Source organism: Temnothorax americanus, unplaced genomic scaffold (assembly GCF_048541705.1).
Source record: "Temnothorax americanus isolate GAGA-0224 unplaced genomic scaffold, ASM4854170v1 Scaffold11, whole genome shotgun sequence".
In the NCBI taxonomy this organism is placed as follows: domain Eukaryota; kingdom Metazoa; phylum Arthropoda; class Insecta; order Hymenoptera; family Formicidae; genus Temnothorax; species Temnothorax americanus.
The window spans coordinates 4,435,955-4,453,848 of record NW_027509242.1 but is presented as its reverse complement, the minus strand read 5'-3'; the positions used below and the strand labels follow the sequence as shown (position 1 = coordinate 4,453,848).

The 17,894-nt window shown below is 38.3% G+C and overlaps 2 protein-coding genes across 3 annotated transcripts; one reads left to right on the top strand and one right to left on the bottom strand.

The window, feature by feature from the left end:
• Window positions 1-500: 500 nt before the first annotated feature.
• Naus (cortactin binding protein N-terminal like nausicaa) lies at window positions 501-13,584 on the bottom strand. 2 transcript variants are annotated; one of them, XM_077420619.1, is made up of 8 exons: window positions 12,561-13,584; window positions 12,326-12,427; window positions 11,725-11,949; window positions 10,966-11,587; window positions 10,707-10,802; window positions 10,329-10,438; window positions 7,362-7,856; window positions 501-7,145 (listed from the first exon to the last, which is right to left on the bottom strand). In XM_077420619.1, exons 1-8 carry the CDS (start codon window positions 12,831-12,833, stop codon window positions 7,131-7,133), a joined length of 1,938 nt encoding a protein of 645 aa, XP_077276745.1. In that variant the 5' UTR covers window positions 12,834-13,584; the 3' UTR covers window positions 501-7,130. The 2 variants fall into 2 exon arrangements, with proteins under 2 accessions (XP_077276745.1, XP_077276738.1); XM_077420612.1 differs by having other exon boundaries at window positions 501-7,856.
• A 959-nt stretch (window positions 13,585-14,543) lies between these two features.
• LOC143905982 (uncharacterized) lies at window positions 14,544-17,845 on the top strand. Its single transcript, XM_077421690.1, has 5 exons — window positions 14,544-15,019; window positions 15,941-16,321; window positions 16,476-16,754; window positions 16,911-17,404; window positions 17,483-17,845. The coding sequence occupies exons 1-5, from the start codon at window positions 14,831-14,833 to the stop codon at window positions 17,631-17,633; spliced, it is 1,494 nt and encodes a 497-aa protein (XP_077277816.1). The 5' UTR covers window positions 14,544-14,830; the 3' UTR covers window positions 17,634-17,845.
• The last annotated feature ends 49 nt before the right edge of the window (window positions 17,846-17,894 follow it).

Sequence of the window (17,894 nt, the reverse complement as noted above, 5' to 3'; positions counted from 1 at the left end):
ATGTGTTATTGTGCAATAAACGAATTGCAAAGCGGAGCAACAATGTGAGTAATTTATTATTTTTTATTTCAAAGCCATAAAAAATCTAATCAGTTTCTAAAAGCCCAATTTTCATGTACAAGATTGTTACATAGAGATATAATTAATAATATAATAATTATAATCCAAATAATTAGAAAGAAAATTACTGTTGATAAAAATTACGGAAACGACGAGACATTCTTTGATGTAATTTTCAATATACTTAATTATATAAATAATTATACTTTAATATACAATTTTATAAATTTTTTCTGACAAAAACTCCTTTTCATCTTTACACGAACATAAATGTGTAGCACACACACACAATAAAGTGTGATAATATATATATATAAAATAAATAAATAATAATAAATAAATAATAATAATATTACGGGTTTCCAAGTTATTCATCTTAATCATCTAGTCTCCTAGTGGTGTCTAAAGAAGTGTTACTGGGAGAAAGAAGAGCCTTGTGATCATATTTCAATGTATATTTTTCCTTTTGTATAGCACAGAAGATAACAATTACTATTATATTACATTACATTTGTTGTCATTCTGGACATAGAGGATGATAATGACGATGATCATGACAGTCTATAAAAGACAGATAATAATGATGATGATAATGTGGAACAATCATGATAGAAACGAAGTACTTAGATTGATTTTAATAGAAGTATGTCTCTTAAACATTTAGTTGCGCTGTTCGAATCCAGCCTTCCTTTTTCGTAATTTGACGAACGAGACTGTCGAAATTTATTGAAAGTTTATTATTATTATTAGACTGCTCAGTCTTCATGCATTTTAATTACTCGATTTACGTGTGTAATTGCCCACGAGTGATCTTAATTCTTCGTAAAAAAAATCTCAACGTAATCGATATCATTTATTAGCGGCACTAAAATTTTAAATTTATTGAATAAAAAGATCAAATACACACACATTCACCGTCTAAAGCATTCGTAGAGACAAATTTAAATTACATTGAAAAAATTCTATTCAATTTTTATAAATTCAATTTTATTATCAATTCGTTCAAGTCGTAAAGTAAACATTATAAAGAAAAACATCTCGTTGTACTAGAATTTTGGTCGATTGTGAATTTTGAATGGATTCGAACAAATTCGCACGTCGCAACGAGATTACATACGTAATTCGCGTTATCTACAAAGGAAACAGATCGGTAATTATGACATAATTTCTTAACTGCGCTTTCGAAAAAAAAAACGCTAGCGCATTTCTTTCCTATCCTTTATATATATATCTATATCTCTTAAACTATTGAAACGCTAGTTTTACAGCCCGAAACGCTCTTTCGTCCGCGACAAATGCGTTTGCAAAACTCACTAGAATTCTGTACATTAATAAAATCGCCCGCTACTCATGATCACCAATGTAATTAAACTCAATCAATATTGACAGGTACCATGCTGATATATCTCAGTATACACGAAATAGCTTAAAATAAATATACGGTTCGTCTATGTTCTAACGCTCAGTGATCGCGGCAGAGTATATCAATTAAAAATACGATAAATTTTTTTTGCAAACTATTTGCAAATCTGTCCAAGTATCCCTTTCGCGCATAATATCTCGCGACGAATACGCAATTTACAAATTGTACACGAATTGCATATTAAGTACAATCGTCGAAGAAAGTCCGATTTATTGAATTTTTCATCTTTGTCATCATTTAACGCAATCCCATGTGAGATTTGCGAATGCTATTGGAAGATCTCGAACAGAACTTCGATACCATTACAGTATTCTTTAGATAAGCACAGAAGAGAGGGAGTTATCCAATATATATTTACATTGTGATGAGATTTAAAGTTAACGCCAAGAACCGTACAATAAAAAGAGAAGTACATAAGAATATTAAAAATATACACTATCAGTCAATAATTTGAACAATCTTTCTCCTATTAATCTCTCATATGTTAAAATTTCATTACAAATTCTAACAGCGTTACTACACAGCAGTAATTATTACATTAAAAAATATCAAGTTTCGTATCAAGAATTTTATAAATTTTTGATAATATTATCTATCGGTTGTTCCTTGTTTTATCTTTTTTTTTTGCCTTTTTTTAGAAAAGCCGCGCTCATAGAATAAATTGAGCATTCAACTTTAAAAAAATAGTTTTTAAGCTATTGACTAACAGCGTATATACAACACAGTTAAACATTTAATAAGCCTGGTAAAAGCCTTGAATTACATCGGCGATAGGCTGTTCGGTAAACTCAAAGCAGACGGTAAATAAATCGACAACCGAATATATATAATGCCTAATAACGTAAAAAAAATCACAGTTTTTTATTTAAGTCTAGAGATTCGTATGTATATATATATATATATATATATATATAAGCGGTATTAAATAATTATAGTATTTACAATCTCGAGGAAGGCCTCGGCGCGACCTATCCAGCCGCACACGAGACACACGTTCTAATAATTAGTCAATTAATAATATAATGTATTCTCTCGGACAGCCCCGCTCAAGAACAACGGTCTATCTACTACGAGAGAAATCTGAAGAAAGAGAGAGAGAGAGAGAGAGAGAGAGAGAGAGAGAGAGAGAGAGAGAGAGAGAGAGAGAGAGAGAGAGAGAGAGAGAGAGAGAGAGAGAGAGAGAGAGAGAGAGAATATAGTTAATAATATAACATTTATAAAAACGTTCGTCTCGTGTTCGCACTCGTAAGTACGATTATTTTGATCCGGTACTTTGACATGGGTGAGGTTTCTCGCGCTTTGTCGTACTAAGGTAAAAGACAAGCAACGATAAGGCGTGTTGAAGAACATATTTGAAATATGTGATTTCAATAGCAATTGCACGCTAGCAACAATAGTAAATTTCAATACGAGCCAGTTATTACTTTTCTTATCTCGCTTAACATGGTTCCAACTTGAAAGTAGCTACTTTATTATCATAGATAGCTAATCAAATCTTTTAATTATTCAAAACTGAGGAAATGTAAAAAAAAAAAAGATTTAACAGAATCCTAGCGATATTTTAATAGAAAAAAAAAATTATCACTACATTTATTATCCACGAGAATTAAAACAAATAATTTTTACTCGCAGCCTCTGTACATTTGCCGAACTAATTACTGGCTTATAATTACAGTTAATCATGATTCGATTTTACTCCGATTTTCGGTTCTATTCCGCTCGTAGCCGCTGATCGCGGTTAATGTCTTTTACTTTATTACTCTATTTAGCACAATTGCCGCTAACAAACACACGCAATCCCATGTGGGATTGCGGAGAGAAAAGGGTCGCTTTGATTGAGTGTACACGTAATATGCATATAGTGGCGTTCGCGAGAACATCTCGCATGTATAAAAGTTTATCTCTTTCTTCTAATATCTCACTATCACTTAAACGGTAAAGTCTTTTCTACGTACGAGGACAGTCACTCGATGATGAATGATGATTCTCCTACTCAGACAACAACACCACGAGATCTACAGTATCATGAGAAACTCAAATTTCAGATTTTAATTCGACATTTACAGTATATATCTTTTTTTTATACGTAAAACGCGTTTGCATAGCTTTTGTTGGATTATTTAGAAATTAATATCCGCTTTTAGCAAACGCGGACAGACGGAGAAAGTTATCTTTAACATCGGAAAAGTTTGTGTGGAATAAATTGCATTGTCAGAAGGGTTCATCTCATTAAAGTATGCGGTTATTAAATACCACCATTAACGTATACAGTTAGAAATGAGTACAATTAATGCCAACAAAGATCGTGGAGTGACGGCTCGCTAGCATTAAATATGAGTTAATTTTACAGAATAGAGTCTCCCGACAGTCTCAAAATGCGAGGCTGTCAGGCCTCAAAATTGTCCGACGTTCGTCTAAATACTCAGTACATATCCGCATTTCACATTTTTTTCAGTGTCAACACAAAATGACTGTCTCCCTTAAAACTTTAACCCGCCTGCCTCTAACACGCGACTGGTATGCCTTATACACGTATATACATCCATGTGTCCGATAAAATTAACAAGACATGAATACGATTTTGTATGACTCATTGAATTCCATTAACGTCTCTATTTTTTTTACGACTAACTTACGCCTTTACGTACATATCTATGTACACTGATTACCTATCAAGTATACAAAGTATTATTCGTCTTTTTTGGAGCTACATTTGTGTATTTATACGAGTGTATATATATGCGCGTTGGTGTAAAATTAACACCAAAAGGATCCGTTTCTTGTTTAATACGATATTTTACGCAGCAGTTCCTTCAAAATCATAAAATAGTCAGAGAGATGTAAAACACTGCCAAGTAACACGCGAGATAATTTTCGATAGTTCGCTCGAGAGTATTGATCGGACCCTTCTCGTGTCAATTGCTAATTAAGCTGTCCATTAGTCACATGGACACGAAAAACGAAAACTTTGTGCGGTGAATGATACGTGAGAACACAGCGGCCTTCGAAAGCAGATGTTCATTAAGAGTTTTACTGAACATTCCTTTGCCATTTTCTATATATACGTATAAATTTTTATATCTATAGCGTACGAATACATATCAAGAATTGCCCTCTTAGAGGATAATAGTTTCGAGTAGACTCTAGCCATTAAAAGCCATTCCTCGTTTCTAACTTTAAACAGTGTTTGCTATCGAGAGAGCCACTACTCCGAGAGTAAAACTCTTAAATGTACACCCAATCTAACTCGGACGAATCTCTTTGTTGAATTATTTTGACTTAGAGATAGTGAGTATGCACAACGCGCGATGAGATCTCCGTCTTTTTATTGATAACTTTTTTTGCTGATGATTTCTCTCCCTTATTTCGAGAAGCACATCTATTATTATTATTGTAGTCATTAGCGCTACTCTCTACTATTAATTGATACACTACTATTGTTACTGTCGCTGCTGCTGCTGCTAAATGCTACTAAAATTACACATTTGTTAGCGTCCTGTTACTCTTTCTCCCTCTATTAATGTCATATTATCAGTTATTACCACACTAGTATCGTCAATAATCAACGTAATCATTAGCGATGTATTTGTTAATCTTATTATTGTTATCGTTATTTAAAGTTCACTATTTATTGTTGCGGTTACTTTTGTTCTCTTGCTGTTGCTATTATTGCGAGCATGTTCTTCTCGGTGTGTTGCAAGCTGCATGTTAATCCCCTTGGCCCTGGTCCCAGTTCCTGCTACTTGTCCGCTTGTGTTTCGCAATGACGATCGAAAAGATGACTCAGTCCTTACATATAGCGAGGGTACATTCAATCAATTAACGTATATTATTATCGGACTGTCGTGACTAAACCCTGAACTTAAATTCTACAAACGTACGTATAACGTAAAACACTGGAAGACTTTACAATGCCAGGAGTATTATTCGTAATTTCATAGAGATCATACCCCGTATCTCGTAATTAGGGATACGCCACCTAAGAATCCTAAAATCATAGGGCTATATATACATTCTTCTACGCATGATGGACTTGATTTTACATTAATAACGATTAATAACACAATCTGAAAGACGAAAGCTATTTAAGACGTTGCAAGGATTAACGTGTCGTCAACGATACACGGTAAATTGCGTGAGATTTATCAAATCGTAATCATTTGTTCACTTAATAAATGCAAATTTCTAGCGTTCGTGATTTAAATAATAGGTCTCAATTATCGTGCTAAATTAATGACAGTAAAAAAAAACCTACAAGGAGGGAATGAATATCTCTACGATCCACCTATTCATCGTACACTTTAGCGTAACACAGCGTTTTTACCTGAGATACGAATGAATCGTTATATGAAAAAAGAAGACGTTAGAATGTACAAATGTATAACCATCTTTTTCTTTATATCAAGGGTTTTAAAGGATTGAGTAGAAAACACTGGATCTTCTTCTTCTATTTCCATTATCTCAGACATTTTCTTAAAGTTCCAATGACAAAATTAATTGTGCCTTGAAAAAAACAGTGACGCCTATTCTTTAGCAATGTGTACAATAGTTTCTTCCAGATAGCTCTAAAGCTTGTAGCTTGTATACGCGATTATGTGAGACAAGGCAGTGATTATAGCACGTGATAGAGTTTCTAGTTTCCCATTCTAAGTTGCGCACCCGACAATCTGATTTAGTTAACTGAATTTATTTAATGCTTTAGCACTATCCTCTTTTAAAGATTATAGGTCTACCCGTGATATATATACGTATAAATGCAGAACGATCATGCGAAACAGATTGAATCCGGTCAGATAAACTCGTGGTAAAATTGCAAAACGCCATACATCAAAGTCTGCCTTAAAGAGATATTTTCTTGAGATTCTTGATGTTACTTTATGTACTATCTAGTACATATAATGGCGAGAAAGATAGAGGAAAAAATATCTAGATATTGCAGAATATATATATATATATGTATATATATAAATTTATAAATATATAAAAATATGTGTACCAAAAAAATTTTTTTTACAAAGCCAATATGATTTGCGAGAGGTGGATTCAACTCGTTTTGCGTTATCGTTCCTCAAGTAGGAAACGAAAATCTAATTAAGAGTTGACATTACACGAGCCCTAAGAATTTTTGTAGACGTTAATAATCTACGCATCGTAATCAACGTTCCATACTTGGCCTAAAACGACTCGTGCTCGTCAATAATAATCAATGTCCGTACAGAATGAGCTAGGAACCTACACAGCGGCTATCTTACATATCTATAAGAAATATTTCCAAGTTTTCGCGGTTGCTCCGGTCACAACCCGGAATGCCGTTCCGTTGCGAATAGAATCCTGAAATCCTCTCATCGGACGCCGCCGATCCATGATGAGATCTAGTCGTAATGTACATACAACACGCACCGCTCGCCGTCCTCAAAGGACAGGTCTATTGAAAGTCTATCGAATGTACAAAGCGCCTCGCCTTTTCGTTTCTCTCCCCCTTGGCAATCTCAGAAATGGTCTCCCGCGCGGAATCTCTTGCACCGTGCAAATCCAGCATAGATTCCCAAGCTTTAGCGACGTAGCGTCTCGGTTTTTTCTTTCTTTTTTTTTTCTATTACGTATCGCAGTATGTACGCTTTTACTCTCTCTCTATTTCGGCGCTAAATCAACGCGGCTTTGTCTGAAATCAACATTCACACGATGCTCTGTATATTGAACACATATTGCGTATTGCGTGCGTGAGTATGTAAGTGTGTATGTACGTATTTACATTTATGTATTATGCGTTTGTTGGAGGGTGCATCTTTAGCGGGGTGCATTTTTTTCACCCTATTTACGAGAATATATAACGATTATTCCGCTAAATCTACCTCGACTCCGCCGTCTTGTTACTGACCTCTTCGTCGGCGGCGGCTTGGGTGGTGCTCGCCGGAAGCGGTTGCTGCTGATGCGTTTGCATGGGAGGAGCGGTTCCGCTCGCCGCTGTGCTCGCCGCACTGTGCGACGGGACCGCCTGTTTACCGTACTTAACGGTATCCTGCGGCGGCGCGTTCTGCGATTGCAATTCCGGTCTTCGGAGGTAAGCGGCCGCCTCTTTTTTCGGCGGTACCACTGGCTTATTCGGTGGTACCGGGGGCGGCACGCCGCGCGAGATCGGCGGCTTTTTCGCGGGCAGGACACCACCACCACTACCACCACTACCAGTAGTAGCGGCGGCGGTAGCGGGTGCTTGAACAGTGGGGCTGGCGGCAGGACTTGAAGACTGGCCAACGTGAAAACCGAGCTTCCCCGCAGCGGCGACGGCGGCTTGCGACGACGTGATAAGCTTAGCCGCGGCGGCGGCCGCGGTACTAACGGGCGCAGGTACAACCGGCTGTCGCTTGTCTACGGCCTGAGGAATGAACACAGAACGATGACCGATTTCAGAGAGCCGAGCCGCGGAGACGGTCGCTTTCGTACACGCTCCGTCGCCAGACAAGAACGAGCACACCGTTAAAAAACCGTTATTCTCTGCAAGGGGTGGTGGTGGAGAAAAAAGAACCATACCAAAGAACTAATCCAAAGCAGAGAGAGAGAGAGAGAGAGAAACAAAGAGAGAAACAGAGACAGACTTGGTGAAAGGTAGGTACAATAGCTAAAAAAATTGTCAAGACCCGAAGAGGAGGAGAGAAAAACACCGTTATTTAAGCAGCAAACGATCACAACTCAGGCCGAGGCTCTCGAGATGCTGAAATTAAATTCTGCGTATATCATCAAACTGTTAATAGATAATTCCGAAGATATAGGAACACTTTTTTTCCGGCATACTCGCAAATCATCAGAGAATAAGACTTTTGAGACGTGGTGTTGGAGTTACACAATCAAAGAATATATTAGTAGAACTTAATATGCGTAACAGATCCTCAGAGAAAATATACGAGCTACAGACTATGTTTTTGAGAAATAAATATTTCAATCTGCAGATTGTGTCGGAATGTAACAAATTCGATTTGGCCAAGTATTCATCTACTTGTTAAGATATTTTGCAAACCAAGTAGTAGTAGTACGTCAAAGTTCGTAAGACTGTAAGACCGTATAATTTAGTAGTAGCGATTAACGCTATTGCGATTAGGAAGTCAAGCTGGGGCAGTTTGTAAATAAAGCTCAGAAATGAGTTGCATACAATCTTTTTTTTTTAATTGTAGGAATCGGTCGATGTACACATGTAAAATAATAATAATCTTATGTACACAAAATAAAAGTATCGCAATAAAATATAACTCTAGGTATCGATGATGTGCTAACTTATAAGATCGGTATACGGTGGAAGTGTGTGTAATATTGCGAGTGTACAACAACTGTTAACTTTTTAAATAAATCGTGAACGTGTATATAAAGGTATATACATGTATAATGTAAAACAAAACTGGCTCAAAATAATCTTGCGGACATTTATAGCGATCTTATTTGTAGAAATGTGTGAGGCAACAGTTCTTAAACTTTAGTGCACCATCTGATAGAAGTAGCGAGAATATATTCCGATCAATACAGAAGTTTTGTGCATTAAACATAAAATTATGTAGAAGCCGAGAACGGTGTTGTTTTTGGAACAAGCGAAATTCACTTTTTTAAAATTTAGTTTTTTAAATTTCTTTCTTTCAATATGTAATATCTAATATTATTCTACATAAACATTTCTGCATTGTTATATAATTTAACAGTGCAAATATATTTCGTGCCTTTATTTTGTAACAAAATGTTATTTGCAAAGGAACGTAACAAATTGGTTATCAAAATGTATGTCTTTCATTTAAAAAAAAATTAATAAATAGGTACATATAACATCTGTTTTTAAATAAAAAAAGATAAATACATATTAATTGTAATAATAATTATTATTATATAATTGAAATAAATATATGACTAAAGTGCGATATATTTATGATCTATAAAAATATAGAAATAAGATACATAAGACTAGAGGAAAGCTTATAAAATGCTTGTGTAAAATCAGTGATAACAAATACGTTATTCCTACTAAACAAAGCTATAGGAAGTGATGTAATATATATATATTATATATATTATATATATATATATATATATATATATATATATATATATATTTTATATATATATTTTATATATATATATATATATATATATATATATATATATAGGTATATATATTATTCGCTAAATAACTTTTTTATACACAATTCTTCCACATATTTTAATTGCATAAGATGGATCTTGAGTTGAAAAAAAGAAAAAAAAACGATTGGAAATGCAACATAAATACACAACTATATTTACACTTCAAAAATATAAAATGATTCAAAATTTCTTCAATTATTAATCAAGATTTAACATCTATATTGATGGTACACTGTGCACGGAGAATTATTTTCCTAAAATTTCAATTTTATGTATCTCTTGAATTATAAAGAGCCTACTTACATTATTAATTATGGTCTTTCTAACAAAATTCTATATTATTTTAAAAGACAGAATATTTTATCTGTCTTTATAATTTACAATATGTAAACTTGAATTTTTTTTCTTTCCAGGATCTACTTTTAAATAATATCTCTATGACACACACAAAATATAAAATATATCAAATTAAAACTAATTCTTATTATTCGCACAAAACACAATACTGACTTGATTTAGCTGATTTCTACTTCCAACTAAATTTTCCTATCGTTACAATGATGAATTGTTTATAAATTAGCATCTTTTGTTTTCTCTTTTTCACAAAAATACTAGCAAAGTACGAGTACTTCTCAACGTCAGATATAAAAATATATATCGTGTATAAATAGGCTCTATATAATCTTTAGATTAACGTCGAGTGTGTAGGGAAATGTGGATAGGTTACCTGCGTATCTGAAGGAGCTGTAGATTCTCCACCCACAGATGTTAAATTAGGCGTATATGCGACTCCGCGAAGTGCCTGTCCAGGTGTTACAGACCTAGCAATCCCAGTCGCTAAAGAAAAAAAAATTATGTTCATTATTTAACATTTTATCATTTAAAACGGTTATGCAATCAATATAAAACTGACTAAATAATATTTTCATATATATATATATATATATATATATATATATAAAATTTATATTTTATCAAAGATTTCATTTAAACTAAGGACAATACATATTTTTATATATTTATACTACTATTTAAAATGTAATTTGTTAACTTTTATATGTACATATTGTTTGTTATATATTGAGATATCTAAAAAAAATCTTACTTGGTCCACTGACAGGAACACTGGATACTGTCGCAGTAGGCTGAACAACTTTACTGCTAACCATAGGTGTCCCTGTACCCAAGACTGCCCCTTTCACTGTAAAAAATGTAAAAAAAATTACAAGAGATTCTTTTGTAATATCAAACGTATATCAAGGGTGAGCTTGTGTCTTATAAAATTTCCCTCATTATTCATATCATTCAACAACATCTTCTTTGATATGCGTAATTTCTATTTTTATAACTTTGCAATAACATACTTGGTTGTGAAGCACTAGCCGGCCTGAGTGTCGGCATGGCGACCAAGTTGGCTGGTTTTGCGGGTGGCGGTGGTGGAGTTACCCCAAGTCCCCTGGCAGGACCGCGAGTCTGCGACTCCTTCCACGTGTCCATTTCGACTCGTAACTTTTCCAATTCCGTCTCGAAATCCTTCGCTCTCTTTTCCTCTTTCACGAGGGCCTGCCGATATTGCTGCCTCTCGATATCGAATTGCGCTAATTGCTTCTCCAATTCCGCTTCCATCTGCAGTGACTTTTTACTCTCCTCCTCGAGGCCCTCGGCCATCGAGTCTATCCTCACCTTCTCTTCGCTGAGTATTTGTGCCAAATCCTCAGATCGTTTCCTCTCCTCAATGTACTTCATAATAATCTTCTTACGTTCCGCTAAGAGGAGCAGTACTATCTGCTTCTGTCGATTTTTTTCTTCCTCGAGATGATCGTTGGCCTTCTTTAATTCCATCTCTAGTCTTTTCTTTTCTTGTTTCTCTAATTCTAATTCCTTCTTTAATCTTGTCCGCTCTTTCTCAAGACCGTAGGTGATATCGTCACCTTGAGCGGTATCATGTTCGTGTTTCCGCTTCTCTTCCTCCAATTCTTTAATTACCTAAAGATATTTATTCATAAAATGAGGCAAAAATAATTATAAAATAAAATAATACATTTTGCAATACTTATGCTATACATATATCGCATTGCTGCTACAATACGTAACAACAAACACGATAAAAATAAGATACATACCGATCTGTGCCTAATTTCAGCATCTCTAAGGACTTTAGTCATCCTACATTGCGCCTTTCTTTGCTGTGTCACTAGTGCTTCTAGACTAGCGACTTGTTGATCAATTTGATTTCCCTCAACACCAATAACACCACCTACTATCGCAATGTCGCGAGCTAATGCCGCATGTGGATCTGCAGTACTACTAAGATACCGGGAACTTAGAAGGTGTTTCATTTTTTCTGACTGAAAGGAAAAACGATGATTGTTATGCAACAAGCCAAACGACCATTACGCGACATAGTCTGGAAGTTAAAAGATGATTAAAGAGCTTGGAGGATTAACACGTTGTCGTGCGAGAAATACTCTTAAAATTTAACTCAATATTTTATAATTCCTTTATCTTTCGTATCATTTTAAAAAATAATACAGCGAGATAGTTTTAAAATAAAAGAATATCAAATCTCATTATGTATGCTTTACTTATTTATTTAGTTATTATCCAACAACTTTATGCATGTTACTGTCCAAGCTGAAAAAACTTGCTACAGTTATGCAAGAGGACAACTATAAGACGCTTCTAAAAACTATCCTTTAGTAACAGTTATATCATTCTGATTACTTTTAACGCTGCTATCACTATGTCTCTCGCTTGGAGCTCGCCTTCCAGGTATCCCAGTAACTTCAGCAAATCAGTTTTGCTCAGCTCCATCTTTGGATTACGCTACAAATATGCACAAAGCACGTGTTAAACATTCCCAAAATTCATCAGCAGTTCATCAGATACCGCAAGGCCTCGTCAGGCTCGCAGCTCATCTGATTCCAAAGCCAAGAAGACGCAACGCCAGGGAACGTACCTTTAGAGTATTGGAGGAGCTCTTGTCCAGCAATTCGACGTTGTTGGCCTGCTGTTGCTGCTGCGATTGCTGCTGGGATTGCGACTGCGACGGCTGAGCGCCAGAGGCGAGGGTCTGCGCCTTCGCGGCCGAGATGATGGCTGCGCTGGTCAGGACGGTGCCTGGCGCCGACGTCGACGGCGGCCCGTTAGCCGTCGTCGTTGTCATCGTCGTCGTTGCCGACGTGATACCGGGCGAGGTAACGTTGACGGCGCCCAGATTCTGCGATGCCATTGTCGCGCGCGCTCTCTTTCTTTCTCTCTTTCTCTCTTTCTCTCTTTCTCTCTCTCTCTCTCTCTCTCTCTCTCTTTCTCCCTCACTCTTTTCTCTCTCGTAGAGGGTGAGCTATCTACCTACCGTCGACGACGACGAGCGGGGGTGTTGTCGTCGTCGTTGCCTCCCGGCTCTGGCGCGCGGTTCGGAAAGGACGATCTCGTGAAACTCGCTCACTCGTACGTTCGCACTTCGCTCGCACGCACGAGCTGTCGCCTGAGCGCGCTCCCCAAGCTGTTCCCTACGTCGACTCCCTCACCCCTCGATCCGGAGATTCGCCACGGCCGTCACGGGACGCGCGAGCACCCCCGCCGGACATCCAGCGGCCCAAGACGCTCGCCACATCGCCGACACGGGACCGACGGCCGCGCGTTGTTCTTCTTCCCGTCGTCGTCGTCGTCGTTGTCGTCGTTCTCCTCCTCGTCTTCCTGGTCCTTTCTCCTCTCGTCGTCGTCGTTCTCTCGTCGCCGGTCACCTGGGTCCGTTACTCGTCGGATCGGCGCCTTGACGCCGACGGGAACGTATATTAACGCGGCGGCATCCGGCACGGCGGGCCGCTCTGTCTCTCGCTCGCTAGTCTCACTACGCTACGCTCGTCCCGCTCGTCCGTCCTCTTGACAAATCAAGCGCACAAAGCGCAGCCAGCAGCCAGCTATACGGCACGGCCAAGCGAAACTCGATGATTGTCCCCTCGTGAAAGGCGCCCCCCTCCGATATCTACCATCGATTCCGCGCCGGGTCGGATATCGATACGGCCGCGGTATCGATAGCGGTCGACTTATAGTTGCCGCGGCGAAATACGAAACGTTGAAGACGCGCGTCGACGCTCGAGCACGTCATCGTCCTCCTCTCTCTTCTGTCTCTTTTCGGATTTTCTGATGTACTTCAACGATGTCCCGTACTGACAATCCTACTATAAATCAGATTTTATAGCTTTCAAGTAGTAGAACGCAGTAGATCTCAGGAAAAATTTCGAGGCGTTCGTACTTCGGGATTTCGCTCGGATTAAAAAATATCGGATCGATTCTTTCGGTTGTGGCCTACCGTTACGTTCTCAGCGCTACAAACGAGACAAATGTAATGCATATACGTACAATTGGACGGAGACACAAAGGAGAAAGAAAGAGAAAAAATAAAAAAAATATATTGGAAAATGCGATCGAAATAATAAACCTTCGTGTCCATCGTTCAAGCACTTCAGTCAACACGTCATAGATATATATTATAAAATAATATGAAAGTATACATAAAATACAATTATAATTACAATTTATTATTATTATTACTATTATTACTATTACTATTATTATTACTTTACTACTATTAGTACTATTACTATTGCTACTATTATTAGCATTATTGCTATTATTATTATTATTATTATTATTATTATTATTATTATTATTATTATTATTATTATCATTTTTATTATTACCATTATTATTATTATTACCATTATTATTATTATTATTATACATCAATGATTACTCATCTGTCATCTCGTCACACCGTAAACGTGGTAATTGAACGAAGAAAACGAAAATTGTCGGACAAAAATTTTCCACGAACCTGAGGATTCCCACAAATTCCCTATACTGTAGCCAATCGACACGTTCGAACAAATTTGTCTGCCCTCTGTGCTGGACGCTGGACGGACCTCTCCGCGACTCCGCCACTCCGCCGCGGGACGCGGGTGGGAATTGGGAAAAGCCTGCTCACGGCGCCACGTCTCGGCAACGTCTCTGTCGTCTGCGTCCCGCGTCTCTCACTCTTGCACACTCTTGCGACGTCGATGACCGTGGCGAGGGCGAGGGTGGACCGTCGGGACCGTCGCATGCATATGGTGCCGTGTGTGTTTGTTATCGCGGGTGTTATGCGGACGGTGCTGTCGGTGTTGCGAGTATCGGTCTCGGTATAGTTTCCCACCCCCCTTCCCCGGTCGCGGTGCGAAGCGCAGGATGGGCAACCAGGTGGCACGCGTCGGGAACACGTCGCACAGGAAGGTGGAATCCGGGGCCGCGACGGGCGCCGGCAACGCGAACCACGGCACGAACGTCGCCGCCTCCGCCAACGCCGTCGTCTCCAAGAGCGAGCCGGACCATCCCAACTCTCACACGCAATTCTTCCCGATCGAGAGCCTGGCCAAGGTACGACGGTCCCCGTTCCGGTCCTTCAAAACTGCCCTCGAATCCTGATAGCTTGATACCCTTGGAAAATTGCCTGCATAAAACGTGGAAGCTATACCAGCAACGATCCTCGGTTGCCAAATATTTTTACAGCTGCTCGGGAGGACGGCGAAAATAGCCTATTGCCACCCAAGATTATTTTCTTCCTTAGGATTAATTTTTTTCTTAAGATTATTTTCCTCCTTAGAACTATTTTTCCTCCTTAGGATCATTTTCCTCATTAGGATTATTTTCTTTGCATCGATTTACTTTTGTCTGTGCTACGACTCACAGAAGTCGTTTCACGCTGTTCTCGTGACTGCTTAGAATATTTTTTTCTGCCAATTATATAAGTTAACTATTGATATTTCTATTTGAGATTGTAATCAAGTGAAAGTATAGGGGTTGATTCAATCAAGTAATCATTTTTTCTGTAAAGACGCTTGATAATATTAAAAACAAAAGTGTGGCAAGTTATTCAAAGATTGTTCAAGGATAAAAAATTATGCCTCAGATATAGAATTGTGGAATTGGAGAACCGAGCAATTGCTCTTCCAGTTCCTTTATTTTAAGATTCCAAAACTTTTCACAGTCCCCATATTTCATTATGTTATTTTTTCTGTCTATAGGTTAGTAGCTATATGTATATTATCTTATAGGTGACTAGCTGTTATCAAATGCTAGCGTTACCTGGCTAGTTTTATTTATATAATGAAAACATGCATGTGTAACCTACCTTTGCAAACAAAAGTATAGAAATTTATGTTTACGACGTATTCTTTCTCTGATATATTTTAATAGCCTTTTTATGCAGATAAGCAACGTATGTCCCCCTTCTTTGGAATAAAGTCTAATATATTTAGCGGTATTTCTATAAAACATGTAAATCTCTCTATTTTGCAGACACTGTCGCAGCTCTCCTACCAAGAGGGACACGTTAACGGCATTACCAAGTCTGTATTCGAAAAGTACTTATTTCCCACTCATCCCGAACTGAGCGAGAAACTCTTCACTTATTTACACCACAATGCCCATGGCACGACTGCGTACATAAGTACAACGGCTTTCAAGCAGCAAGCTGAGAAATTTTTGTCAGTGATGAACGACCAAGCTATACTGGAGAATTATATAAAGATGTATTCCAACATAAAGAATGGCGGTAATGTTACACCCGAAATGCTGCGAGCGTTATTGATGTGTTGCTACCAGCTAGCGATGGAGAACAACAGCACCAGTTTGTGCCTTCACTCGCAACAGATAATAAATGCAGTTGTTGTCTCATGCGTTAGTAAATTTATTAATGCGATACGGTATAAATATGATTATTGTAACCACATTAATTCATTCGCTATTGAACGTGTAAGCGCGGTCTATCTAAATTGGTGAATAATTCATGTACAAATGTACGATATGCAATTATTCTTGTAATATTTTGCAGTTTCACGGCAAGACTAGCTTGTCTACAAGTTACGTGAGCAATTGGATTGGGCAACATTGCCCACGCCTAGTATACGGCCTACAGCGATACGTAGTACACGTGTTAACGACTGCTTATCGCAGCGGTAAAGCGCTTCTGTCGAAGGAGCAACCGCAACCCCCTGTGGAGATACTTACTCCCGTATTGGAGAAGTCGGATCGAGAGTTTTCTCAAGCAAACTTGTTGCCGATAAGCTATGTCTGGTTGTTGTCGTGTACACTGCCGCAGTGTTACCTCCAGGTACGTTGTCACAGAGCAGGCAGTACAAATAATCGATACTATTATGCCCCGCCTGTAAAGTATTTTACATAAAGAGATTAATTATTATTGCCGATAAGCCTAGTATTGTACACATAACTAGATCTACGTATCTATGTGCGTGGTGTGTATGTGTAGACCAACGATTCACCGAAGGACATAACTCACGCTTTGATAGCCAGAAGAACAGGCAGTATTTGTCCAAGGCATTGGACGTTACTGTACAATAGCGGGGAGCACGGGACCGGGGCTAATCGCTTCCTTCACCATGTATTAGGTTACAGAGGTCCCACTCTGCTAATAATAAGAGCCGCTAGTATAGAGAAGGATGAGGAATGTCCGACGTTTTGCGTGTGCTCGGCCGTCGAGTGGCGAGAGAGTCATCTCTATTGGGGCGACGAAGACTCGATGGGCATTCAACTGATTCCGTCCTATAAAATCATGGAGAAAGGCCCGAAAATACTATACCTGAACACGAATATCAGGGGCTACCCGCACGGCTTGCGGCTTGGTAGCGATCCGCGTTTGCCGCTTATCAGTATCGACGAGTCATTTCACTCCGTGTCTATCGCCGGCGCGCCCTATCGCATCGCCAGCCTGGAAGTCTGGGGTTGCGGCGACACGAAGCTGAGGTAATGTCTTGCAAACTGCGAAATGTAATCGCACGTCGATGCGGATTGCGATAACGAGAGATGCTATTGCGTTTTCAGAGAAAAGCAATTGGAGATCAAGAAGTGGCAGGTGAAAGAAGCGGAGAAGCAGAGGGTCGTCAAGTTAAGCGCGAGCGAGTGGCTGGACCATCCCGATCGTTACTTGCTAGAACTGGCTGGTAGAGCGTCTTACAATGAGTCTAACAAATAGAGCCGCGAGAGGATAACGCGTGCTCAAACAGCTGCTCATATTACTATTTTACTTTGTAAATATGTATATAGCGTCAAAAATATCACCGAGATTTCTGTACTTACGTGGTGTACGAAGAACCGTACGCATGAAATGTGATTATGTGACTTACGTGAAATACAGGGACTTATGCTTGACGTACTTAAGCACAAGTGCCAGTTTGTAATCGTCTATTTATTTTTCTTTTTTTCAGTATTTCCTTATAAAATGTTACTTCTATTT